The sequence below is a fragment of the Bombyx mori genome, chromosome 8, assembly GCF_030269925.1.
Source record: "Bombyx mori chromosome 8, ASM3026992v2".
NCBI lineage: Eukaryota > Metazoa > Arthropoda > Insecta > Lepidoptera > Bombycidae > Bombyx > Bombyx mori.
Window position 1 is genome coordinate 1,921,676 of NC_085114.1, and position 27,651 is coordinate 1,949,326.

Below are 27,651 nucleotides of genomic sequence, written 5' to 3' on the forward strand. Positions count from 1 at the left end.
GATGTCGACTAACCTTTTTGCTATTTCCTTAAAAAGCCTTATATATCTTGACACCGAATGGGACAAAATCATATTCGGAGCCTAGACCTGTATTTTTTTTGACGTGACAACGTCTTATAATTCGATGGAGTCGGCTGCACGCACGAAAAACATGACTCATGCGGCGTTACCTCATGATACCCATACATCTAAGCAATAAAAATAAAAAATAAAAATTCTTATGACGTTGTCACGTTCAACTATCGTCATAACCGACTTTACAGACAACCGATTTTTTATTGCTTGGATGAGTGGACGAGCTCCCAGCCCACCTGGTGTTAAGTGGTTACCGGAGCCCATAGACATCTACAACGTAAATACCGCCACCCACCTTGTGATATGAGTTATAAAGTCAGTATAGTTACAACGGCTGCCCCACCCTTCAAACAGAAACGCATTACTGCTTCACGACAGAAATAGGCAGGGTGGTGGGACCTACCCGTGCAGACTCAAAAGAGGTCCTACCACCACTAATTACGCAAATTATAATTTTGCGGGTTTGATTTTTATTACACGATGTTATTCCTTCACCGTGGAAGTCAATCGTGAACATTTGTTGAGTACATATTTCATTAGAAAAATTGGTACCCGCCTGCGGGATTCGAACACCGGTGCATCGCTTCAACACGAATGCACCGGACGTCTTATCCTTTAGGCCACGACGACTATATAATAAATCACATATCATCAATCGCTCAATGAATAAATGAAAGACAACAATCTGGAGATTAATAAGTGGACATGGCTTTATTTAGCAATTTTAATAAAGTAAAAAGAAACACGTTTAAATAGCAAACCGAACTAACAATGAATTTAATATTTTTTGTATTCCTGTTGTTTTTATTCTCTACCTATTCGCTGGTAGTCTGGGCTCAAGCTCAGGGAAATTTCTAACACTAGCCCTAGCAAGAGCAGTGTTTTGCAGAATCTACCACCGGATCGGAATCGCGACCCACTGAGAAGACCCGGCGAGAAACTCAGTGGGCTGTGTCCATGGAATAATTCGCTCTTCGTCGTAATCGAAGAATTCGATCGAGTCGGTCTTTTCAGGTTAATCGGACGTTTTCAAGTCGGCAAAAATAACGTGATAGATTTCGTTACATACAAACTTACTTAAACATATTATTATCTATATACCCAGCTACATGTACCTATAAACCTACTATACTATACCTGCGTATAAATGAGTCGACTATTATCAAAGCCGGCAATCTGACTTTTGGACAATGATTGGTAAATCAGAAAAACGAATTATTGACTTTGTATTCCATTGGCAGTCACAAAACTCTTCGGAACGACATCTTAGATAAATAACAGGTTAACTATTAACCTTTATTTAATGCAGGTTTTGAACCGTATTCTTTGAAGGAGACGATTATATTCAAATCAATCTGTATTGACATATCAATAAAAAATTTTTGTCCAAATGCACAGATTGCCACCTTTGATAATAGACGACTCAAATATACCAAGGTAAATAAACGCAACTTAAAAATAAATGCTTTTGACAACTTTAAATGAATCAAGCAACATTAAGTATAATAATATGTTTTTTTTTTTTTATAAAACTGCTTCAGCAATATTTTTTTCGTTTTTTATTTTATTTTATTTTAAAATGAAGTTTGAGGTTATTACTGCTGTACATCTCCATCATCGAATTTTATGTAAAGAATGCCTTCTTTGGCATTAAAGTTCATACGCTTGACTACATAGGCGGTACTCAATACAATTTTACCATCTCGAACAGTAATAATGATTCTGAACATCCTACCGAACAAGACAACGTACATTTCACAAGTGAGGGTCGCTCCATTTCTGGCCCTCTGCATTTTTTTGTATTCCGGTGATTCTTTCATTTTTATAATTACCATCCTTATCAAGTCGAAATATTGTTTGACTGTCAGCTTCTCATGGCCTGGCACGGGCACGCGTCTGTGTTTGTAATAATGATACACAGCTGAGAATATATCACGAAAATAGGGGGAAATTATATTAGGCGCGCTCGTTTCAGCTATGATTTCCGCTTGTAAATGTCTGAATAGATCAGCAATTTTCTGAATTATATCCGTTTTGTTTTGAAGTTCTTTGATGGCGTTCCTTCGACGCTCATTTCGGTCGGCATCTGATTGACGAGTCGGCTTACCTTTGGTTTTGGTCATAAAATACAACTGGTCTTCAATGTAAGTTGCGACGAATTCTAACATACTCAGGATATTTGTGAATGAGATATCTTTAGAAAAGTACAATTTAAACAGTTTTAATGTAAAATCTAACACTATCTGTAAAATTCCAGTTGAGTTAAGGTTTCTGATTATTTTCACCAAATACGCTATTTGGCCTGGTGATAAATTCTCGAAAATTCTTGTGAACGGTTCGCTGTTATTGCCGTAGAGAAGCTTCAAGAGCTGTTTAAGTAATTTCATGAACTTTTCAAATACCTCCTCGTCGGACTCTTCATTATCAACATTGGACTCTTTATTGTTTCTGTTCTCGCGTGGCGGTTGCCACGATCCAGTATTTTTTTTATCGCGATTTTCACGCGCCTTTTTTTCTTCTTCTTTTTGTTTCTGTTGTTTACGTTCTTCTTCAGCACGCATTTCAGCTTTGGTTTTTTCACTAGCATTTACTCCGACGTGAGCAGACACCAGAAGCATTTGTGTTTGTATTGCTGCAGTTTCGACAGCTTTTTTCACGGCTTTTTCTGACACTTTCTTTGCCACAATTTTTGTCATTTCTTCTGCAGTTAATTGCACTGACTTCTCAATCATCTCCTCCCCAATAGTTGCAGCAGCTTTTTTTACAGTGCCTTCTATGGTTTTTGCGACGGCCTTCGCCGGGACTTTACTGGCAACGCTAGAAACTCCTCCCATGCCAAAGCCACCTATACCGTCCATGGCGATTTTGAAACTTACGGAACCCACAGAAGCCATTGGATTTTTGCCTGAAGCAATGTCTCTACCTATATTTGCACTTGACTCAAAAATACCTACAGGCTCGTTCTTAGCCGCAGAAACCAAGCCGTCTGTAATCATGCCTCCGTATACGCCTCCCAATGCAGCTCCTGCCGGTCCTGCGAGGCATCCAACTGCTCCTCCTGCTAGGACCGCCGATGTCCTTGTAGATTGATACATAGAATTGTTGCCTCCTTCTGTATCTCCAACGGCATAATGAACAATTCCTTTTACGTGGCCTACAACCGGAATCGAATCCAGTACGTTCGATATGAAATTCATTTTGTATTATATCGATTTAACGCTTTATGAATAATGTCGTTAGCAAGGTAATTGATACGTCAACTTTGCCTGTATAGTTGCGAGCTGATTTATCACGCAGTCCACCAAATGTGCGACCTTGGTACTTCTTGGGATCCCGCCGATTCTCTGTCACTGGAGCCCTCGTCAGAATCGCTCATATCACAGTACCTATTTATAATTTCATTGAGTATTTCAACGCTCTCTGCTATGCCGGCTTCCTCTAACTTTGTAGCCAAGATAGAATTCTCAACTGGAAACTTCCCGTATTCGTCAATCAAGAATTGTATTGCAGATCTTTTCATAAGCACAGAGGTATCTAATCTAGTTCTGTATTCGCAGGCCGTTCCTTCTATGTTGCTTTGTATCGGTGTGATGGCATCAAATAAAAGAGAACCTACAATTTTCTTCTCTTCTGTTGTAAAAGTTGTTTTCTTTAAAGCGGTCTGGTATATTAAGTTGAGGGCATTCTCGGCCTTCGCGTCACTAGCTCTTGCCTTGTCTACGTCAGTGTAATCGTATTCCTTTAGTTTTTGTAGACTTGCAATTAACCTATTCTTCAAAGACATCCCGGTTGGGTTGAGATTATCTGAAAACATAAAAATTCCAAGTTACATCTGCCCATTTGACATGTTTGTACGAACTCAAATGTTTCTGATGGCATGGGCAATATTTTTTTGGGCTCGGAGGTTAATGCGCTGCATATTCCCTGCACGGGTGGTATTGCGGGAATCAAACCTTTACAAGCAACCTCGTTGCTCCAACCAAGCAACCGATCTTCTCTGAGTAGAACTCGGAAAGTACAAGATTCGGCGTATGTGAATTGCGGTGCCACACTCCACCTGGATTTCGAGTTCAGAGTAAAAATAAAATCATGCAGTGTGATGGACTAGATAAGTACTAAATAAAATGCAATGCAATAATGAATTAAATTGTAAATGAAAAGAAATGACAAGAATACGACATGAGATGTAATGGTATATCTAGTATGTTCTTCGTATGTTTTTTTTATTAAAAGATGTAATATATTCAATGAGTCTACATATACATCTGATACGTCGCGTTGATACTGACGAAATGCAAATATGTAGTATAGTATTACTTTTAATGGTCGTAGATAATATTTTTTTATTGATAATGTACCGAGCTGTTAGTAAATAGTCGTTGTAGTTAAACAGTTAAATGTTATTTAGTGCAACCTTAAGATAATTCATTAGAAGTCACGCCAAAAAACTTATCTTTATTCGAAACATCGTCACCGCCATGTTTGAACACAACAAAGAATGTTAAGAATACTTAGGAATTAACTTACTTGAAATTCCGATAAAAACAGCAGAATTAGTATAAGTACTTTTACTGTTATACTATATATTATGGTACAACACCACAATGCCACAATTAAAATAAATTAGCTTCGATTTTTTATTCTCCTCAAACAACAGTGTGTACGAGCCAAAATCTAAATCCTGAATAACATAACACTGTCTGGCGTTGCAGTTCCGAACTACACCCCCGATTACTCTCTTTAGACAACCCATACCCTGGGCCAGGAAGGTCAAGTACCTGGGCGTTACCCTGGATGCATCGATGACATTCCGCCCGCATATAAAATCAGTCCGTGACCGTGCCGCGTTTATTCTCGGTAGACTCTACCCCATGATCTGTAAGCGGAGTAAAATGTCCCTTCGGAACAAGGTGACACTTTACAAAACTTGCATAAGGCCCGTCATGACTTACGCGAGTGTGGTGTTCGCTCACGCGGCCCGCACACACATAGACACCCTCCAATCCCTACAATCCCGCTTTTGCAGGTTAGCTGTCGGGGCTCCGTGGTTCGTGAGGAACGTTGACCTACACGACGACCTGGGCCTCGAATCAATTCGGAAATACATGAAGTCAGCGTCGGAACGATACTTCGATAAGGCTATGCGTCATGATAATCGCCTTATCGTTGCCGCCGCTGACTACTCCCCGAATCCTGATCATGCAGGAGCCAGTCACCGTCGACGCCCTAGACACGTCCTTACGGATCCATCAGATCCAATAACCTTTGCATTAGATGCCTTCAGCTCTAATACTAGGGGCAGGCTTAGGGACCCCGGTAACCGTACTCGTCGAACTCGACAAAGAGGTCGACGTGCAACCTAACCCATGCATCAGCCCGCTGAGTTTCTCGCCGGATCTTCTCAGCGGGTCGCGATTCCGATCCGGTAGTAGATTCATTCGCGAAACAATTGCTCTTGAGTTGTTAGGTCTCCTTCGGAGGCGCTCGGGCAGTTGTTAGCAAATCCCACCCCTCTTGGCTGAGCCTTTGCTCGCCCACCTGTCCTGGTGAAACTGGAAAGGCCTTCGGGCCACCAGTAAACTTTCAATCATAAAAAAAAAAAAAAAAAAAAAAAAGTTCCGAACTAAAGTGACGTCAGAACGACGCCTGAGCATTGACTGATATTGGACGAATGGGAATGATAGACGCCATGTTATCGTACGTGCTTTGAATATAACTAGTGGCCCCGCAGTAGTCGAGATTCGACTATAATTAATTGAAATTATAAGTTTAAACACTATTATGGTTCTATTGCCAAACACTATTATATTTCGATAATATAATCACAGTATTCGCCAAAACTGCACTATAGATCAATAATATTAAAGACTATCTACTTATCTATTTTCAATTCGACCACAGACTAAACAATAATAAAAGTTTCCCAATTGACAGTAAACAAAGAGTATATTTTTATGTATGTTCTGTGTCAAATACATGGTAGGGTGTGTAATGTTTTCTTTATTGATTTAAAGTATCTTTTATGCATTATTTAAAAAAAATATAAGCATTGTGCACTCTTCTATATCATATAAGTGTGAGAAATTTCATACTCCTCCGTCCGCGCAATTTTCGTAAAAAGGGGTACAAAGTTTTTGCTTCACGTATTAGTACCGTACAATGGGGTAAATAGGGACAAAATCGACCTTCAGATTGAATTTTAAAATAGTTCCAATTAAATAGTCACTGCTCAACCAAAGAAATAAGTTGAGTCTTGAACGTACCTAGGTGATAAAAACCGTTACATTATTTTAATTATTCATTTTAAAGAAATAATCGGTAAAATAATGACCGTCCCAATTTACCCAGCGTCCGGGGTAAATTGACACGGTTAAGGGTTAAATTGTGATATTTGTAAGGGTTGTCAACTCGCAGTACTGCGATATATAGGTAGGTGCCATATAATTATTTATATGGACCGAAATGATGAATACAATCCATAATTTAAGCACAATACACAACATAGTGTAAATTAAGCTGGTTTCTATTCCGAAGCGATGTGACGTGAATGATAATCAACAATACAATGATCAAAAAAAGTATGTGCATGTTATATTTTAGAAAATTATTATTTAATTTCCTTAAAAATCACAACTCTGAAACAAAATCATAAAATAGAATAAAAAATAGAAAACAAAAGGACTGGAAATGCAATAATACAATTTTATTTAATCAACATTTTCAAAATAATCTTTGAGCAAGAGTAAGTTATCAGGTGAATAAGATAAAAAAAAAACAGCTTTATCTGATTACTGCCAAACAACAAAAATAAAAGAAATTCTTTCTAAGCTAAATAACTAAACTCAATTAATTCACTCACTCATAATTGGATATCTCGGATTTTTAATTAATGTTAAACGCACACACAAATAAATTTGTGTGTGCGTTTTGAATGTTAACAAAATCATGATTCGACGCGTGAATAGATTCTGAAATAACAAAAGTTTTGATTCGTTTGAGTTTTTTTTACTTTTAATTTTTTTTATTGCTATAAAGAACATACGACCGGGCAGATATTACAAGGTTAATGTCGCGAAAAAAAAGTAATTATATATATACTTTTCTTTTACCTATAATACTTACATAAACTAACTGATAAACACATTAACCTTCTTTACATCACGCAATTAAGTGATAGTATAGGCTAAAAAATCTATTATAAGATATCAGTGACAACCCTAACAAGCCATCCCTATTTTGTCTTTTAGCGTTCCAATTTTGTGTTTTCTCGTCCCTAATTTTTCTAGTCTCGTTCCCAATTACCCTACATACGTCCCAATTTTCCCCAAAACGAAAGGAAAAAATATACATTTTTTATTTTGTCGAAATATTGTATTTAAAATAAGAATATTGCAACTTACCGTTTGTTGTGGTATTTCCAGGTGTATTAAAAACTTATATAAACTGTAATCTTATGGAAAAAACAACGATAATATTACTTTTTTTAAAAGTTCTTTAAGCTGTTTTAAAACGCACTTTTCAACCACTATTTTCAATTTAATTTGACGAATTTTTGGGACCAACTTAACTCATATTTAGTACTTCCATAGTTAACTTGGTTTTTCTTCTATACATTGATAAATATTAACATAAACAAAATTAGGTAGATTCCGTGCTACAGGTACTTTGAGAATCTTCCGCAGGTTTGTCCCAATTTACCCCAGGATCCCAATTTACCCCATGTCATGGTAATAGATTTATAGCCAAGAGCTTTCACATGACAATTTGCAAATGGACCGAAGTATACGGTTATAAGTCCAGACAGACTTTACAACTGTTCGAAATCAGAAGCTTATTTTTAACAGAGCTGTGACTTATCTAGAAGCCAATACCCTGAATCTAAAATTCAGTTTACCCTTTTTGGTTTTAAGATGAAATTTTAAAGTTAATCCGCCATCCGATATGCATACCCAGTATTCAGCCGTTGAACCACTGGAAGGTAGTTCCCCTGTCTGGGACTAAGATTCATCTGATGCGATTTAAAAACATTAGTTTTAAGTGCCGCGTATTCAACCAAGTAATGATTTTATCTAGCGCAACTTAAAGTAAGAAGGAATCTTCAATTAGATCTGAATGAATAGCCAAGAAGTATCATCGGATTACGTGGTTATTTTAAATATCTTCTGTTTCTTTCGTCATCTGAAGGTATAAAGTGTAAATACAATACGGAACATGATTAAGCACTGAGCACAGCGGAATTCTGCTATTAATCTCGTGGAAAACGGAACGTGGAAGATTATTTTCGACAGTCTTGTAATAACTCGTCAAAAGACGAATGTACTATGGGGTATTTTCTGGAAAACCAGGTGTGTGTGCTATAACATTTTGTAACATTTTCTAATGCTATGGAAAATAGGAATTTGAATTTTTATGGTTAAGCCTTCCTCTATAAGATATATGAATTTATTTCTAACAGTCTCCATGTCGATACCAGATATAAGAAGTATGATAATGTTCTGATCGTTTTAATAACGGAAAGACACTGTCGAATCAGTTCTTCCAGCAGACAAATGTTGACTCTCAACCTATTCAAAGACACACACGCCCTTTCATAAGAGAACCAGGTTATGCATTTTTTTTTTATTACCCGTGTAGGCAGACGAGCACACCTGTACTGATGCTGAGTGGTTACCGTCGCCCATAGACCTTAGCAATGCCAGGGGCGCAGAGCCAAGCCGCTGCCTAAAACACAGCCGTCCACAGTCGAGTTCGAGGCGAAGAGTTTGACCAGAAGATCAGCCTTCTCTTTCACACTGTGGGCTAGAGTGTCATCGGACTTGCGCAGTGGTGGGAGACTAGACCTGCAAAAGTTTCCTTCTGCAGCTTTGGCGAGCGACCAAAAAGCATGGCTCCCAGAGGGATAGCTCTTTAGTCGCTCGCCAACTCCAGCAACGTGCTCCGACTTCGCCTTGGCAATAACCTTTTTGTAGGACCTGAAAGCGGCGTTATATTTCCGCCTTTCCCCTGAGACTTTAGAATCCCGATGTCTCTTGGCATCATACCATGCCACGTATGCGGACCGCTTGAGGTGTGCATCATCCCTGCTGGCATTGTTTTACCAGGGTCTGTTGCGACCCCCAACGGCACCTCAGGAGCACCCCTGGAGTACCACGTCTTTAAGATGGTCCGCACAGACTTTAAGATCAGCAGAGGAAAAGCAGAACCGCCGCCATGGGTAGGATGCGTAAAATTCACGTAATTCATCCCAATCTGCTCAGGCTCTTCGATACCCGGTCGTCGTTCGACGACCAGGACGAGAGAGTGGTACGGCAGCACAGATAAGGTAGTAGTGATCAGACGATCCAAGCGAAGCGTCGACCATCACACTGTATCCGGCCGGATCCGTGGTCAGCAGAAGGTCCAACAGAAAAGGCTCGTGCCCCTCGATATCTGGGACACAGGTGGGCTGTGTCACCAGCTGGGAAAAACCGTAGGCCAAAGCGAAATCGTAGCCAGCCCGATCCGGGAGGTCAGTGGTTCTGGACCCCAACCACTCTTGGTGGTGAGCGTTAAAGTCTGCAAGAACCACCACCTCCGTAGGTGGGTACTGCTCAAGCACGCGGTTAGTCCCCTCTTGCACATGCTCAATCAGAGCTGAACCTGCATCACTGCTGTGAGACTTGTACAGGCAGACGTAAACTCGGGTACAACCCCCATGATCTACGCGTAGCCACAAGAGGGTCAGGTTCCGATGTTCGAGGCCTCGTCGACGGCGACAACAAACATCAGCCCGGACGAATACACACACCCTGGCTTTACGCAGGAAGTTGTGCTTCAATACGTAGCCGGGGTATTCAAGCTACGAGGTATCATCTGGAGCAGATATCTGCGTCTTCATCAGAAACATTAGGGCTGTATGTAGAACCTACGTGCTCACATAAAAAATCATTTTATGTCAATTTTAAAAGGTGACACTTTTTTCTTCTGTTTTTAAAACCAACAACATTTTTTGTGGCTTGCATTAAATTTTCGAGAAACTAATGAGAGCATATTATTGAGATACACGAATTAAATATACCTAGACAATATCTAAAAAGTGTACAAGGCTGGTTTTCATAAGGGCCGTATTGCTGGCACTTTACGTACCAGACAAATATTTTACGATTTTTGTGATCTTATAAGTCCTAATAAGTATTGGTGGGGCTGTGTGTAAGAGGAATTGTGAGAGAATTGTGTCCAAGGTGTGAATGCAGAGATAGGTCTGAATAGAAAAATGGGGACAAGTGACAACAGAAGATCCCTGTCATCACTCCCTCTCTGCGGCGATCATGGTTGAGTGGTCCGAATGATCGGACAATCGGCCTCAATTGATTTCTGTGAAGGCACTTCTGATCATCAAGCTGAAACAACATATGTTTTGGAACATAATTGAAGATTATTACAAACTCTATACTGGCAACAACGGTATTACAAGAAGTCGATTGTCATACTGAAAAGAGGAGAAGAGGAAAACCAGGGGCACAGCCGAGCAGCTTACCAACCGCCGCGCCCAGTGCTCTTATGGCAACGGCGTACGAAAGAGAAAGAGTACATTCAGAATTTGGTAGGCAGCGGCTTGGCTCTGCCCCTGGCATTGCTGAAGTCCATGGGCGACGGTAATCACCCACCATCAGGTGGGCCGTATGCTCGTCTGCCTACAAGGGCAATAAAAAATAAAAAAAATAACAAGAGACTTCAGTTACATTCTTGCTTTGATTACATTATACCTACTCATGCGTCCGGCGGTTGAAATGAATCAACACTTATATTTAAAACTGCTGATATGCAAATTGAATTATTTATTGAACCATATTTTATTGTTAAGTGTTTTTGAAGGTACCCGTCCGGACGTAGCTGAAATAGCCTCTTAGGCTACCAGCGAATAGTTAAGAAAAAAGAAAAAACTGGTGGTAGGACCTATTGTGAGTCCGCGCGGGCAGGTACCACCACCCTGCTTATTTCTGCCGTAAAGCAGTAATGCGTTTCGGTTTGAAGGGCAGGGCAGCCGTTGTAACTATACTTGAGACCTTAGAACTTATATCTCAAGGTGGGTGGCGCATTTACATCGTAGATGTCTATGGGCTCCAGTAATCACTTAACACCAGGTGGGCTGAGAGCTCGTCCACCCATCTAGCAATAAAAAAAAAAACGAATCAACGCCGTCAACCCAAGCGAAGTTTCATTAGATACCCGTATTTATTTACATCCGCCAGCGGTTTTCTCATTAAAATTGACATAATCAATGCTTCATCTCGTCGCATGACCGAGCGAAATTCTTAAAAGAGAAAAGTATCGAAAGTTTAAAAACTTAATGAGGCATAGCGTGAGTGCGATTTGGTACAAGTTACAATTATTATTGTACGACGCTTTTGGTAACTAACACACGCCAAAAATTTTTATTAGTGTTGCTTCGATTAGGATATTCGAGTTTTGCTTTAGTGTTGTACACCAAGCTATCATAATGAAAAGCAATTTTTTTTTTTAAACCACGATTTTTGTTCGAATACTTAATAAAATAAGTTATATTGTCTGTATTGGTGGGGACCTTTAATTGGCTTTTTGTTTCTATTATTTGTTATATTGTTATATTGAGTTGGGCTGTTGGTTTTACCTTTTTTTTACACGCTTTATATTATTAGCTTCACTTGTATGTATGTTTGTAACTGACTCCTTTAGACGCGATTTTGACCCACTTTAAACGGCCAGATTTCATTCAAACTTTGTTGATTTATCGAGGACTGATGACAATACACTAATTTAATAAGATTATTCCATTATTCAATTTGCAAAATAAGATTTTTGCCTATTTATATCATTTTTATCTATAGTCGATAAGGCAGGAATTAATAGTTTTAAAAATACGCTTCTATAGAAAATTTAACTAAAAAATGAAAAATAAACAATAGTTTAAAAAAACTAAAAAACACGCTTTATATAAAATTCAACTAAATAGAAAATAAATTTTAATAAATTTAAATTGAAAATAATGTAAAAAAAATATATTTCATTTAAAAAAAAGCGTGGGGTGCATGGTGTTATTAGTTAAGATTTAGAAGGACATATCATAGCGCTCGGGAAACACCGTGGAGGGGAAGCTCATTCCATAGACCTGTAATAAATAAATAAATATCTTGATTTTCTTGGGAAGATTAGTTGCAGTTTCCCCTTGCCTTCTGCACTAGTCCTTTTGCAGATTATTTAGATCTCTAGATTACTAAAGCCTCTTCTAGGAGGTAGCCCAGCCAGTAATTAGTGGTTATACCGCCACAGCTAGGTCGCCAAGTCCTCTTTCGTTACCTAGCAGGGAGCACAACGGACAGGTGAGGTTGACGTTTGGGGTCGACTTAATGATATTGTTAAAATGTCGTTTATTGCTTAGATGGGTGGACGAGCTCACAGCCCACCTGGTGTTAAGTAGTTACTGGAGCCCCAAAGACATCTACGACGTAAATGCGCCACCCATCCTGAGATATAAGTTCTAAGATTACAAGTATAGTTACAAGTATAGCATATGACATAACGTTAACGGTTACTATCAATTACAGGACCACTACATCCCTGATGTCCGTTGATCGGATGTGCGTACGATGCGCGAGGAGGAGCTGGAGGTGGCCCTGAAGGTGGTGATCGTCGGTGACGGCGGAGTCGGCAAGTCCAGTATGATACAGCGCTACTGCCGCGGCACCTTCACCAGGGACTACAAGAAGACCATCGGGGTCGACTTTCTTGAGAGACAGATCGAGTAAGCATGCACTGGACAAAATTAAATTATTGTCTTCAATAACAAAGTTAGCTTTTTAAGCAGTTGCATAGGTTTTATCGCGGGCTTTGAGTGAATCAAGAAATTCCGTAACGAAAATAAAACCTAATACCCCCCACTCCGCCTACCGTGTAGCTCGCGTTCAACACATTCACACGTTGCGCTTGTGTAGTGTTTGTGAATAAGTGCGGCGTGACGTCGCACTGCATGCGCACCATGAAAAGTCTGCCCATCTCTCTCTCGAGCGATTTAGCTTATTAGTGTGAAGGGTACAGTTAATGTTTTGCTGCTTTGTTAATGCTTATAAATATAACGTGGTCCTATTTTATTATTGTGTTAATATTAAATTATTATTGTCTAATTATAATCGCATATGTTGATAAAAAATGCTATGCAATAGCTTTACCACCGCAGTCCCAGAGTGCTACACATTTATTTTGCCGCGTAGCAGTGGTAAGTTCCAGTCTGTAGTTAAGGATAGACATAACGACTGCGACTTACCTGGTGTCTCGAAGTGAATTTAGGCCGTCAGACATGAAAAACTCCCAAAAGTAATTCCATCCAATCTCTCTAAACTTTAAGAACAATTCCTGAACACAGTACATTTATGTTTGACGGATCATCAAATTCTCGATAGGTAGGATGATGACTCATTGTTTATTTACCGAAGGGATTTCGTGCAAATGAAAACAATACTTTTAATAATAATTTATTTAAAACTAGGCAGCGGCTTGGCTCTGCCCCTGGCATTGCTGACGTCCATGAGCGACGGTGACCACTTACCATCAGGTGGGCCGTATGCTCGTCTGCCTACAAAGGCAATAAAAATAAAAATAAAAAAAAGCTGACCTGGCAGACTTCGTAGTGCCTTAATCGATAAATAAAAGACCTAAACTTTGTATAAAAGAAACTGAAAACAAACAAAAGGAATCTGCCCGACGGGGGACACATCAAAAGAAAAACAAAATTGTTATTTTTATTTAATTCCGAGCATTTTCATACTTATCTACATTTGCAGGTTTCATTTTTATTACACGATGTTATTCCTTCACCGTGGAACTCAATCATGAACATTTGTCGAGTACGTATTTCATTAGAAAAATTGGTACCCGCCTGCGGGATTCGAACACCGGTGCATCGCTTCAACACGAATGCACCGGACGTCTTATCTGTTAGGCCACGACGACTACTAAAGTATACAGAACGATCCGTTGCTGCCTTGACCCGGCAACTCGCAGGACATCTGCCGCACAACTTAACACCCCCTAACCTTCCCTGCACTACCAGACCTTTGGACTGAACTTTTGTGTGTTCACAAAGTGTCGCTTTCAGCGTTAAGATTCGCCTTTTAAAGAGTTTCATGATTAGCAGAGTATAGCTTCCGATGAGGTCGTATGATTTCCTGGTCGCCGTTCCAGGATAGACGGCGAGGAAGTCCGACTGATGCTGTGGGACACGGCGGGCCAGGAGGAGTTCGACGCGATCACCAAGGCGTACTACCGCGGCGCCCACGCCTGCGTGCTCGCCTTCTCCACAACCGACCGAGACTCTTTCTTAGCGCTGCACTCCTGGAAGTTGAAAGTAAGTCTGTCTTATGCTCGAATGAATACAGTAGTAGTTCTTGACAACAGAGATCCGTGATATAGAATCCTTTTTTTCCTACCTAAGCTGCTAGCCTTGAGAGGCTATATCAGCGTCGCCTTAACTAGTAGGTGAGCTCACGGGGCTCAAACCTAATGGCGTTGCTAACACGAACCCTAGCAAGAGCCGTGCTTCGCAGAATCCACCACCGGATCGGAAACGCGACCCACTGAGAAGATCCGGTGAGAAACTCAGTGGGCTGTTTCTGAGGGTTAATTTACTCGTCGAGCTCTTCGTCGCAAGCGACGGGTTCGACCAGAACGATGACCGGTGCTTGAGATACCTAGAAGCACCATTAGTGGATCGGGAGGATCCGATATGACGTGTATAGAAACCACGTTTCAAGGCTTAATCGCCTTAATCAATTGGAGCTGATGTATTTTGAACGTCTCCGGGATCTTAATGTGCGGGTAACTGCGGCAAATTTTGGATCAATTTGTCATTCAAGTCTAGCTTTTTATAACGTACACTCAAAGGAATCCTAGTGGGATAAGTTTGAGGAAAATAAAATTCTAACTACAGAAACCCCTATATTCGTTGGAGAATTTAATATGTTTGTAATGTTACACCGGTAAGAGTAACACCATCTATTGCCGAATAGTCGAACGAATATCGACGGATCTAGTAGCATCTAGAGAGCTCAATACGTACAACGTCATCTATTGTCAGGTAACGAAAACACAATACTCGACTTGTGTGGAATATTCTTGATAATTCTAACGATGTGGTATCGGCTATAAAAGCGTTGCAGAGATGGCACGCAGTCAGTTAATAATCGGAACTACTCGAAGCGAAACAGCGAACGGATCACCTGAAGCGAAGCGGAAGAAGGGAATTGAGAATTTAAAGTGTTTGTGAAGTGCTTTAAGTGTTCTAAGTGTTAATACAGTTTTAATTTATACTTCGGTGGAATTTTTATTTATCCCGAACCCCAGCGCGTAATAGTAAGAAAGAATATCGACGAATTCCTCAGGGTTGACACAATATAAATGTTTTTAAGCGTCTGTATTCGTGATGCGTCTTATATTCGATGCAGGGGTTTGAATACCTTTGAACAACCGAATCAGAAAGCGAAGATGACGGTCCGTCTGACAGTGAAAGTCTTTCAATAAAAAAACATTTTAGTTTTTAAACATAAAAAATATTTGGTTTTTTTTTTATTATTTGTAACTTTAAATATTTAGGTTGCGTTTTGTAATCGACTGACTAATGTTCCGAGAGAGGAATAGGCAGTGTTTTTAGGAGCGAAACACATTTGCCTAACAGCACCACGCCATACTCCGCACTCGTGAACTGAGACTCTCTAAGTAAACAAAAACTCTAATTTAAACTTGTAAACGTCAAACTCCGACCGATTTAATTACTTGCGTATTTTAGAGTGCTTTATGCGTTCATTAGCACGATCCGGAGATAACGTATCGTGACATATGACTTGTGTCCCGCGACGCTAAAACCGGTGCAGATACAAAACTCGACCGTATTAAGGCGGCGCATGTGGGGGGGCATATTATACAACATTTTTAATACGCTTTTATTAGTTTCAGACATATGTATGTATGTAACGGAATCTTTGAACATGATTTTGACCCCCTTCACAACGTCGGATTAACTCGAAATTTGGTATACTTATTGAGGACCGATGACAATCCAATATTTAAAAAAAAAAAAAAAGAAAAAGAATGAAAAAATGAGAAATAAATATAAATAATTTAAAAAAACTAACAAAATACGCTTTTATAGAAAAACCAACTAAAAAATTGAAAATATATTTTAATAAATTTGAATTAATAATAGTGTAAGAAAAAATGAATTTATTGTAAAAAAGCGTGGGGTTTCTATAAAAGCGTATTTTGTTAGTTTTTTTAAACTATTATTTTTATGTGAAAACTTCATTAGTCGCGTTCAGTCTAGGCGGGCTTCGGATAGCCTGACGAGAGGGCTGGTGGTCGTGGCGCCGACGACCGCCGGTCCGGCGTCCTGAGGGGGAGAGTGATGGGAGAGATGTGCTCCGCACTAAAGCCTTCACAAATAAATAAAAAATTATTAGCCCATCCATTAAGTACATGTATTTTCTATATGGATACCAAGTTTCAAGTCAATCGGATGCATGGTTCAGTAGTTATAATGGAACATCCGTAAAAACCACTGTAGATTTATATACTAGTATAGTAGATTTTGACAAACAAGGATTAAACTAGTTACTATATTCTAAATACTCTAAATTAAATTATTTTTTGTGAGTCCAACAAAAAATAAATAAATAAATTCAAAAAAATTCATCAAGTCCGAACTTCCTGAATGCGTCAACAGCGAACCCCGGATAAGTTATATCGCTCGCACGCAGCTATGATAATAACGTGTTATAACATAATATCTCAGTTCGCCTACTTGCCGCCGGACTAATTGCTCACATTTCAGACTAAATTCATAACGATTGCAGTGAATACAACGTACTATCGAATAACATGGAAACTGTGGTGTTCTTTTTGATAATCACTTCGTTTTTCTGCGCGATTAATTGTCGCATATCGCGGAGCAGTGAAGCGCAATGCCTTAGTTATTACAACAACGAAGAGAACTTTGATTTGGATACGTTATCGGGACAAATGTACGCGGTCTATTACTGGCCCCCGAATCAGAGAACGAGGAACGCCTGCGAAGTACAAACCTTCAAGAAACTCGATACATACGAAATAGAAACCGCTAGGAACGGCTGCTCGAACCTCAGCCTCCCTTCAGAGGAGCCGGTCATCAGGGCCACGTACAAGAACAGCACCGGCAAAATCGTGAACGTCTTGTACTATGGGAGCGATTCGGTGAAGAACTTCTACAGGTCCTGCGACAAGGACGTCGCTAAGTACATATTCACGAGGGTCAACGAGGATTACATTCTGGGCATCAATTGCTCGTCGGAGGGGCGTAGCGTGCTGCTGTCCAAGCTCTTAGGCTCGCTGTCGACGGTCAAAAGGATCGTGGACGGTATAGATATTATGACCGGAAGAGAGGGAAGCCCGGATTGTGTGCTCGAACATTAATACCGGATCAATATCGAATGCTATCTGTTTTATTTCCGTGATTATTTATATCGAGTGGCTATTCGGCTTAAGCGACATTCCGTTTATTACGCGACATTTATCTTTGTAATTAAAGGTACGTTTTATTTGATACTAGCGACCCGCTCTCGCTTCGCTTCGGAAACTGTAATTTATTATTGATTTCTCTACTATTTAATGGATGTTATTATACATATAAACGTTCCTCTTAAATCACTCTATCTATTAAAAAAAATCGCGTCAAAATCCGTTGAGTAGTTTTAAAGATTTAAGTATACATAGGGACAGACAGATATATGGACAGAGAAAGCGGCTTTGTTTTATACTATGGATAGATTAACATCAACAGTACGATGTTTTGTAATTGAACTTCAATTAAGTTTACTCTATTGGAATGGCTGAAGAAGGTTCTTTTTTTTGATGATATTTTTTCCAAATTTTAAACTTCAAATGGCTGTCCTGTAAAGTTGTAAAAATGTCGCTTAAACCAAAAAGCCTTTCACTCGTCGAATATAATTCCAATAAGCTTACGTCACCTCATTTGATCAATATGTGAATAAACATTTTTTGTAATCGCAAAAGCAATACAGTATTTTGGTTGTTTTTTTTGGTCACGGTCCGATTTTATCTGAAATCTTCAATATTGTTTCAGTTACATTTCACTTAATATTTTTAATTAGGTATAATTAGGTATGTACTATGTATAAATATTGTATTTTAATTTGAATAATTATCTAAAAGTAATAATTAGCTCTAAGTTTAGTTTATAGTTTCATTGTCTTTTTTTTAATAACGTTTCTAATATATTCCTTTTAAAATTGTAATTTGATTCGTTGAAATAAAATAAAAAGTTTAAAATTCATTGAAACCTTAAGCGATATTAATTATAACTAGAGGTCCCGCAGTAATCGAAATTCGACTATAATTAATTGGAATTGTAAGTTTGTACACTATTATGATTGTATTTTATACTTCTATAATCACAAATTTCACCAAGACTACACTATAAAAATATTAACAAAGACAAACAATATTTAATCTATTCTCAATTTGACAACAGACGTCAAGAACAAAAGTTTGACAATAAATAGTATGCATGCGTGTGTGCGTCAAATACATGGTATGTAGTGTGTGTAAGTTTTTCTTTATTGATTTAATGTATCTTTCATGCATTATTTTTAAAAAATATTAGCATTGTGCACTTCTTCTCTTTATTCTCTGTAAGTGTGGAAAATTTCATACTCCTCCGTCCGCGCAATTTTCGTAAAAAGGGATACAAAGTTTTTGCTTCACGTATTAATATGTAGATATTTTAATTAAAGACATTAGTGTGTAATAGAACATTTGTAAGTGTTTTTTTAACTATTAAAATATCTTAAATAAATTATATCGAAATACGAAATGTCAAATTGTTTTACTGTTGTATTTTTTTATTACTCTTAAAACTCATAAAAGGTATCTCTTATGCAATTTTCTTTCTAGTGGACCGGTCATGGTTCTCGTCGAACCCGTCGCTTGCGACGAAGGGCTCGACGAGTAAATTAACTCTCAGACACAACCCACTGAGTTTCTCGCCGGATCTTCTCAGTGGGTACCGTTTCCGATCCGGTGGTGGTAGATTCTGCGAAGCACGGCTCTTGCTAGGGTTCGTGTTAGTTTATGTTAGACGTTCTGCGGGGCAAGTGCTTCGCGCGCCTTTTTCAAGGCGTAGTCTCTTGCGAGGAATTCGGGGAGGTGGAGGACCTTGGCCCTCCTCGTCCCCCTCTTCCTCTCAGGAGGCGCCGGAGTTCGACATAACCCGGTTCGTTACCCCCCCGGACCGGGTATCCGTAAATGGATTCCCCAGCGTTAATGTTCGTGTTAGCAACTCCGTCAAGTTTGAGCCCCGTGAGCTCACCTACTAGTTAAGGTTACACTGAAATAGTTTCTCAAGACCAACAGCTTGTAGCAATGTATTTGTAATTTACACTATTATTTTTCCAGGTGGAGAATGAATGCGGCGAAATACCAACGATAATCGTTCAAAATAAAATCGATTTAATGGATCAATGTGTGGTTGGACCGTGAGTAGTGTTTACTAATTATTTAATAGTCAAATCTATATATTAACACGTGAAACAAAAACTTTGTATCGCTTTTTACGAAAATTGCGCAGAGGGTGAGGTATGAAATTTCCCACCCTTATAGAGAATATAGAAAAGGAGTGCAGAATGTTAATATTTTTTTAAAATTATGCCTAAAAAATACATTAAATCAATAAAAAAAACATTACACACACTACCATGTATTTGACGCACACACGCATACATACTATTTCTTTATTGTCAAACTTTTGTCTTGACGTCTGTGGTCAAATTGAGAATAGATTAAATATTGTTTGTCTTTATTAATATTTTTCTACAGTGTAGTCTTGGCGAAATTTGTGATTATAGAAGTACAATAAATAGCCTTTGAAAATAGAATCATAATAGTGTACAAACTTACAATTTCAATTAATTATAGTCGAGTTACGACTACTTAGGGACCACTCTTCGGTGCGTCGTATTCCTAAGTGCTGAGGGTCGTGACCTTTACTGAGCACTTTTGTTAGGACTATGTTCCTCCATTCACTCCTGTCCTCCGCGCAGTGGATAGCGACATTGATGCTGGATTCCAAAGTCGTCTTAATCTGATCGGACCAGCGCATGGGACTACGCCCCCTAGGCCTCCTCTAGCGGGACCACTAGTTTTTTTTTTTGCCCTTGTAGGCATACGAGCATACGGCCCACCTGATGGTGAGTGGTTACCGTCGCCCATGGACTTCAGCAATGCCAGGGGCAAAGCCAAGCCACTGCCTACCGCTTAATAGTCTCCACAAGCCTCGTTTGAAGAAGGACATGTCATAGCGCTCGGGAAACACCGTGGAGGGGAGCTCATTCCATAGCCGGATGGTACGTGGCAAAAAATACCTCTGGAAACGCATTGTGGATGACCGCAGTGTCTCCAGGTAGTATGGATGAACTCTACTCCGGTGGCGGGCGGTGCGATAGTAAAAACGAGATGCCGGTATCATCTCGAACAATTCCTCAGAGCACTCCCCATCGAACATACGGTACAAAATACAGAGGGAACCGTAGTAGTATATACTTATAACGTTAAAACAGATAAATCGTTTATTTGAAATTCAAAATGGCGTGTAGAGACGAGGCGGAGCTAGTGTCGCGCGCGCTCGGCTGCCGGCTGATGCGTGCGTCGGTGAAGGAGGACGTGAACGTGGGCGCGGTGTTCCGGGCGCTGGCGGCGCGCTGCCTGGCCGACGCGCGGCGGGACGACGCCGACGCCGCCAGCCGCTGCGTCACGCCCGCCATAGGTGAGCGTGAGACCGACAGTCTTAACTCTGTGCTTAGTGAGAATTTTTTAACTTCTCGATCGTGTTAAAGTTAACTTTTTGAAGTGAAAACTTCTTTAGAATCGTTGTGATTTCAAACCGGATGCAACGGAAAAAACGACAGGTAAGAGACACAAATACAAAGAATGAGACAGAAATATACATACTATTTAATACAGCGCCATCTGTGAGATTTTTTAATACTAATGTGTGTATGAAAGCTCTTGTAGTGAATTTTAATTTAGGATTATACGTGAAATTAAAATATCAATTCACAGAGGGCGCTACCTTACAATTATTTACTAATGACAAAATTTTACATATACTTAAGACGTTTAGGATAATTGTATTTTAATTTTGGAAGGTTTCACTTCTACCACGTGTGAATTGCACACATTTTGTTTTTTTTTTTATTGTTTAAGTTTGTAGACGAGCTCGCGGCCCACCTGGTGTTGAGCGGTTACCGGAGCCCATAGACATCTACAACGTAAATACTGCCACCTATTTTGAGATATGAGTTCTAAGATCTCAGTATAGTTACAACGGCTGCCCCGCTGCCCGGCTGTATAAGAGATGCGACATCTTCAACATTTATATTATATATACCTATTTTAAGTTATAGATAGAAAAATGAATATTTTTTTTAATACTTCATTCGTTCGAGTGCCGCGCGTTCACTCTCTCTCTGTCTCTTTCTATTCCCCCTCCCCAGGAGCGTTAAACGTATAACGCAACCTTGTTGGAAGTCGCATTACATTCCCGATCCTGCGGAAAGAATGAAAAGCAGTAGTTCTAGGTACTTCAAGCACCGGTCATCGTTCTCGTCGAACCCGTCGCTTGCGACGAAGGGCTCGACGAGTAAATTAACTCTCAGACACAGCCCACTGAGTTTCTCGCCGGATCTTCTCAGTGGGTCGCGTTTCCGATCCGGTGGTAGATTCTGCGAAGCACGACTCTTTGCTAGGGTTCGTGTTAGCATCGTCGTCAGGTTTGAGCCCCGTGAGCTCACCTACTAGTTAAAGTTCCGCTGGAATAGCCTCTCTAGACTACCAGCTTAGGTCGGAAGAAAAAGAAAAAAAGTCGCATTAGAAGTTTCACTTCAATAATATGGCTCTATAAATAAATTTGATTTGTTTGTTATCTATATTTTGGCTCTTTGGATTGATAAGATTGTGGAACACTGCTACGTATACGTATATTTTTCTTTTTTTTTTTTGGGGTTCCTAAGTATATTAAATCTAAAATATAAAAAAAAAAAACGGTCTTATCCATTCGTTCTTATAAGGAAAACTATTTTTACAGTTTTAATCTGACGTTTTTTTATTATCATATCGAGGGGTGAAAGGTTTAAGCAACATTTCGTTTATTTTGCGATATATTATTATTTTTGTAATTAAAGGCGCATTTTATTTCTTACTAGCATCAACAGTTCGATGTTTTTATTTGAACTTCAATTAAGTTTACTACATTCAAAATAGCTGTAGAAGTATTTTTCGTTATTAAATTTTAAACTATTATATAAAGGGAAAGTTGCAAAAATGTCGCTTAGGTCCTCGATATTATTCCCGAAGGTTCGAATATTTTACAGCTTACGTTGTCACGGACGAGTGATGTTCTAATGTCTAGCGTACGGGATGTTCGCAGAACATTTCCGAAGCTGAAACTTAATGATGGCGAGATAAATGGCGATTTTCGTGACTTATTATTCGTGTCGCGAAAACGGGACTCGATTTTACATTTTATTGCTTAGATGGGTGGACGAGCTCTTTTTTTTTTTTTTTTTTTTTTTTTGCCTTTGTAGGCAGACGGGCATACGGCCCACCTGATGGTGAGTGGTTACCGTCGCCCATGGACGTCAGCAATGCCAGGGGCAGAGCCAAGCCGCTGCCTACCGCTTAATACTCTCCATAAGCCTCGTTTGAAGAAGGACATGTCATAGCGCTCGGGAAACACCGTGGAGGGGAGCTCATTCCATAGCCGGATGGTACGTGGCAAAAAAGATCTCTGGAAACGCACTGTGGATGACCGCAGTGGCTCCAGGTAGTATGGATGAACTCTACTCCGGTGGCGGGCGGTGCGATGGTAAAAACGAGATGCTGGTATCATCTCGAACAATTCCTCAGAGCACTCCCCATGGAACATACGGTACAAAATACAGAGGGAACCGAAGTCCCTCCGCAGACCCAGAGGCTCCAAACGATCCGAGAGAATGGGATTATCGACAATCCGAACGGCCCTCCTCTGTATGGAGTCAAATGGAAGAAGCTGGTATTTGGGAGCCCCGGCCCAGAGATGGGAGCAGTACTCCACGCGAGGCCGGACTTGTGCTTTATAAAGCAAAAGTCTTTGTCCAGGCGTGAAGTACCGCTTCGCTCTGTTGAGGACTCCCAGCATTTTGGACGCCAACTTGGCTTTGCCTTCCAAATGACTCCGAAACTGGACATCGCTCGAAATGTCGACCCCAAGTATCCCGATACTCTCGGAAGGTTGCAGGGATACTCCTTGGAATTGCGGCGCCATGACAAAGGGGTCCTTCTTCGCAGTGAACGCGCAAACTTGTGTCTTTATCGGGTTGAATTGAACCAAGTTCAATTCACCCCATTCGGAGACTCGCCCCAGAGAGTTCTCCACTTCAGACACAAGTTTTGATCGTCTCTCTTGCACCACGCTCCGAGAGAGACTCTGATGGCCGATATATCGCGCATCCCCCGTGCTATCATCTGCATAGCAATGCATGCCATCAATAGACAGCATGTCATTGATATACAGGATGAAAAGCGTGGGGGAGAGCACCGAACCTTGTGGAACGCCAGCGTTAATGGTCATGGTATCAGAACAGTCACCGTCTACAACGACCGTGATGCTCCGCCCATCCAAAAAGCTAGCGATCCACTTGCAGAGACCCTCGGGGATTCCGTAAGATGGTAACTTCGATAGAAGTGCCCTATGCCAGACCCTGTCGAAGGCCTTCGCGATATCAAGGCTCACAGCAAGAGCCTCGCCCTTGCTCTCCAAGGCTTCAGCCCACCTGTGAGTAAGGTATACAAGAAGATCGCCAGCTGAGCGACCGTGACGGAAACCGTACTGTCGGTCACTGATCAGCTGGCGATCTTCAAGATACTTCAGGAGTTGTGTATTTATAATTCGCTCCATCACCTTGGAAAGCAAGGAAGTTATCGCGATAGGCCTGTAGCTCGATGGGTCCGACCGGTCACCCTTCTTGGGGATAGGGTGGACGTGGGCGGTCTTCCATGAAGACGGAACCCTATTAGTGCAATAAGAGAGGCGATACAAACGCGTTAGCGCAGGTGTCAGCTCAGGGGCGCACGTTTTCAAAACCACTGCGGGGATGCCGTCTGGCCCACTCGACTTATGGACGTCCAGGAGTCGGAGCTCCCGCCTGACTGCACACTGTGAAGCAGATATCTGGCAGGGAGCTATCACACCGGGGGATGTTCGGTGGTGTGGCACCCCCGTCGTCCACAGTCGAGTTCGAGGCGAAGAGTTTGACCAGAAGGTCAGCCTTCTCTTTCGCGCTGTGGGCCAGATTGTCATCGGACTTGCGCAGTGGTGGGAGACAAGACCTGCAGAAGTTTCCTTCTGCAGCTTTGGCGAGCGACCAAAAAGCACGGCTCCCGGAGGGATAGCTCTTCAATCGCTCGCCAACTCTAGCGACGTGCTCCGACTTCGCCTTGGCAATTACCTTCTTGTAGGACCTGGAAGCGGCGTTATATTTCCGCCTTTCCCCTGAGATGTTAGGATCCCGACGTCTCCTGGCATTATCCCATGCCACGTATGCGGACCGCTTGAGGCGTGCAGCATCCCTGCTGGCATTGTTATACCAGGGTCTGCTGCGACCCCCAACGGGCACTTCAGAGGAGGGAATAAACAATTCCATCCCCTGGAGCACCACGTCTTTAAGACGGTCCGCACAGACGTCAGGATCAGCAGAGAAAAAGCAGAACCGCCCCCATGGGTAGGATGCGTAAAATTCACGCAATCCATCCCAATCTGCTGACATATACCGCCAAACTCTTCGATACCCGGTCGTCGTTCGACGATCAGGACGAGAGAGTGGTACGGCAGCTCACAGCCCGCCTGGTGTTACGTGGACATCTATAACGTAAATGCCGCCAACCACCTAGAGATATGAGTTCTAATGTCTCAGTATAGTTACAACGTCTGCCACACCCTTCAAACAGAAACGCATTACTGCTTCAGAAGCAGAAATATGCAGGGCGGTGGTATCTAATATATTGCAAACCAGATGGCCGCAGAAGTCGTGGCAGGCCTAAACACTAATGGTTATATGGCGCAGAGCACGACCTCAAAGTTATCGGTGTCAAGAACTGGTAGAAGGAAGCCCAGAACAGAGTAGTCTGGAGAGACATACTGGACCAGGCCCTCTCTGGGCTGTAAGGCCTATGATGATGGTGGTGGTATCTACCCGTGCGGACTCACAAGACGTCCTACCACCAGTAATAAAATTTAAAGCACCCTGTAGTCATTCAAGTTCGTATGGCTTCAGATAAAACGTCACTGTTGAGGTTTCAATAAAAAGAGACCATATTAGACAATTATATTAAAGGAAAAATAAAAAAAAAGAACCATAACAGACATTTTCAAACAAGTGACCATAGACTTTTTTTGGTACAATTTTTCCTTATTAGGAAAGGCAAGGGGATCTAAGCCCATACAGCCTTGTCTGTTCTATGACCATAGATTAACATAAATCAGTATTATAAAATTACCATAGATTACAACAGTCACAGCACATGGTATTGATTGAGAGAATCACATTTTGTTTTCAGGTACTTTCGCCAACCACAATAGCAACGGGACGATATTACTGCGGCCGACGAAGCACCGGGCTGGTGCCAAGAAGAGAAACGTCCTCAAGAACGCGTGTAGAATATTGTAGTGCTTACTGAGGTAGTTCGAACGTTCCTTTTGTTTGACCGGTGCAGATACAGGGAGTGGCGATGGTAAAATTTAATTTCTTAATTATAGAGGAGAGAGTGGGAGAAAATTATCAAAATAAATATTCTGTAGGTAGGTACCACCCTACTTGGGCCTTCCGGTTTGAAGGGTGGGTCAGCCGTTGTACGTTGAGACTACGGCCTCATGTCTCAAGGCAGAGGGCTTTCACGTTGTGAGGTCTATTAACCTGTGTATTGCATAAAAAATTTAAAAACAGTAAACATTGCTAAGAAATGTATTTCTTTGTAATGGAATTTCATGACGTGTATATAGTTAATACATATTTTGCACGTTATTTATTAACGTTACATATCGCGACTTAAGAATTGAAGTGTCTCAATTCAAAATTCTTGTTATTTTGGTAAACATAAAAAATGTAATTGAAGAATTGTAGTTTTTCACGGTTTCAGATTTTAATACTTTCAACCTTATTGCGCATACCTTAAAGTTTAAAGTATGCGCTTAATTTAAAAGAGACGGCCAGTGTCAGTGCTCTGTTCTTTTCTAAACTAAAATATAAATTTAATTTTTAATTTTAAAAATTTCGTTTTGTAATCTTATAGAATACACAGCAACACATTTGTAAGTCGTTCAAACTTATATTCTTAAAAAATTTTAGTTAGGCCACTTCAATTCTAAAGGTGACATGTATGAGTATCTAACAGAATGTTTTAAAGTAATTAAAAATACAAGACGACGGATTGATTTAAAATTTTGCAAACGAGAAAATACAATAATTTAATTACTTTTTTTTTTTAATACTCTGACCAAGATTACCAGAAATTATCATTTGAATCCTTAATTCGGTTTGCTTTTGGAGCGTGTTTTTTAAGTCTTTAAACTACTTTTAATGTTGTTTTGGTTTGAGAGACGACTTGCGTGGTTCGACTTTTCATTTGGCATTGTATTTTATTATAAAATTTGTAATTGTAAAATTAAAAACATCCGATGAATATATAACAAATAAATATATATTCTTAGTTTATTACTTTTAAAAAAAAAATACGAATTTAAATCCGTGTGTCACAATGTTAAAATTTAAGTGTTTTATTATAAGCTTTGTGTTTTAGATGTTTTCGTACTCTGTATAAATCATAGATAATAGTCGTAAGTTTTTTGTAAATGTTAGCACAGATTCGTTTGGTAATATTATAGGATACCTTTGAATAAAAACAGCTCGGGATTTTTTATCTATTTATCTGGCGAACAATCAGTGTGCTTATTACGAGGTTTTTTTCACCTTATCCATAGCGTCAAAGTTAATTCAAATTTATATACAGTTGGATCAGCGCCCCTGGCGGCAAAAGTAGGCAAACTTTCCAACTTCATACAAATTTGAGTTAACTTTTACGCTATCGAGAACGTTAAAAAACTCGCACTAAGCACACTGTTCTGTTCTGTCTAGAACAGTCGCATATGGGCCTTTTCAAAGCGCCTAATGCAGTCATCGTGACCTCAAGCAGCGGTCACCGTCCTAGTAAATTAACCCATAGACGCAGCCCACTGAGTTTCTCGCCGGATCTTCTCAGTGGGTCGCCTTTCCGATCCGGTGGTAGATTCTGCGAAGCACGGCTCTTGCTAGGGCCAGTGTTAGCAACACTCCGGTTTGAGCCCCGTGAGCTCACCTACTAGATCGGTGAATTTAGAATAACCCCTCAAGGTTACTTACTAGAATAGGTAGGAAAAAAAAGTTTACGTGTTAAGTGAATCCTCACGCGAGACGGTGCGTGGCCTCCTAACAATAAATATACAATTAA

The 27,651-nt window shown here is 40.4% G+C and overlaps 2 protein-coding genes and 1 long non-coding RNA gene across 4 annotated transcripts; 1 reads left to right on the forward strand and 2 right to left on the reverse strand.

Moving 5' to 3' along the window:
• Window positions 1–759: 759 nt before the first annotated feature.
• LOC101737399 (uncharacterized) lies at window positions 760–5,984 on the reverse strand. Its single transcript, XM_062669649.1, has 3 exons — window positions 5,700–5,984; window positions 4,603–4,794; window positions 760–3,879 (listed from the first exon to the last, which is right to left on the reverse strand). Exon 3 carries the CDS (start codon window positions 3,270–3,272, stop codon window positions 1,671–1,673), a length of 1,602 nt encoding a protein of 533 aa, XP_062525633.1. The 5' UTR covers window positions 3,273–3,879; window positions 4,603–4,794; window positions 5,700–5,984; the 3' UTR covers window positions 760–1,670.
• Window positions 5,985–6,180: 196 nt separating this feature from the next.
• On the forward strand, window positions 6,181–27,104 carry LOC101746249 (ras-related protein Rab-23). Of its 2 annotated transcripts, none has more exons than XM_062669651.1 (6): window positions 6,181–6,198; window positions 12,639–12,835; window positions 14,272–14,434; window positions 19,531–19,610; window positions 20,727–20,896; window positions 25,726–27,104. In XM_062669651.1, the coding sequence occupies exons 2-6, from the start codon at window positions 12,681–12,683 to the stop codon at window positions 25,833–25,835; spliced, it is 678 nt and encodes a 225-aa protein (XP_062525635.1). In that variant the 5' UTR covers window positions 6,181–6,198; window positions 12,639–12,680; the 3' UTR covers window positions 25,836–27,104. The 2 variants fall into 2 exon arrangements, with proteins under 2 accessions (XP_062525635.1, XP_037877345.1); XM_038021417.2 differs by lacking the exon at window positions 6,181–6,198 and adding an exon at window positions 8,402–8,420.
• On the reverse strand, window positions 6,988–7,805 carry LOC134199197 (uncharacterized). Its single transcript, XR_009973583.1, has 2 exons — window positions 7,476–7,805; window positions 6,988–7,043 (listed from the first exon to the last, which is right to left on the reverse strand). It is a non-coding gene; the product is annotated as an uncharacterized LOC134199197 (long non-coding RNA).
• Window positions 27,105–27,651: the final 547 nt, after the last annotated feature.

Excerpts from the sequence above, each read along its gene's own strand:
- LOC101737399 (XM_062669649.1), bottom strand. The coding sequence starts at position 3,272 with ATGAATTTCATATCGAACGTACTGGATTCGATTCCGGTTGTAGGCCAC.
- LOC101746249 (XM_062669651.1), top strand. The coding sequence starts at position 12,681 with ATGCGCGAGGAGGAGCTGGAGGTGGCCCTGAAGGTGGTGATCGTCGGT. Across the intron at positions 12,836-14,271 it reads TTTCTTGAGAGACAGATCGA|GATAGACGGCGAGGAAGTCC; the intron begins GTAAGCATGCAC and ends TCGCCGTTCCAG. Across the intron at positions 20,897-25,725 it reads CTGCGTCACGCCCGCCATAG|GTACTTTCGCCAACCACAAT; the intron begins GTGAGCGTGAGA and ends TTTTGTTTTCAG.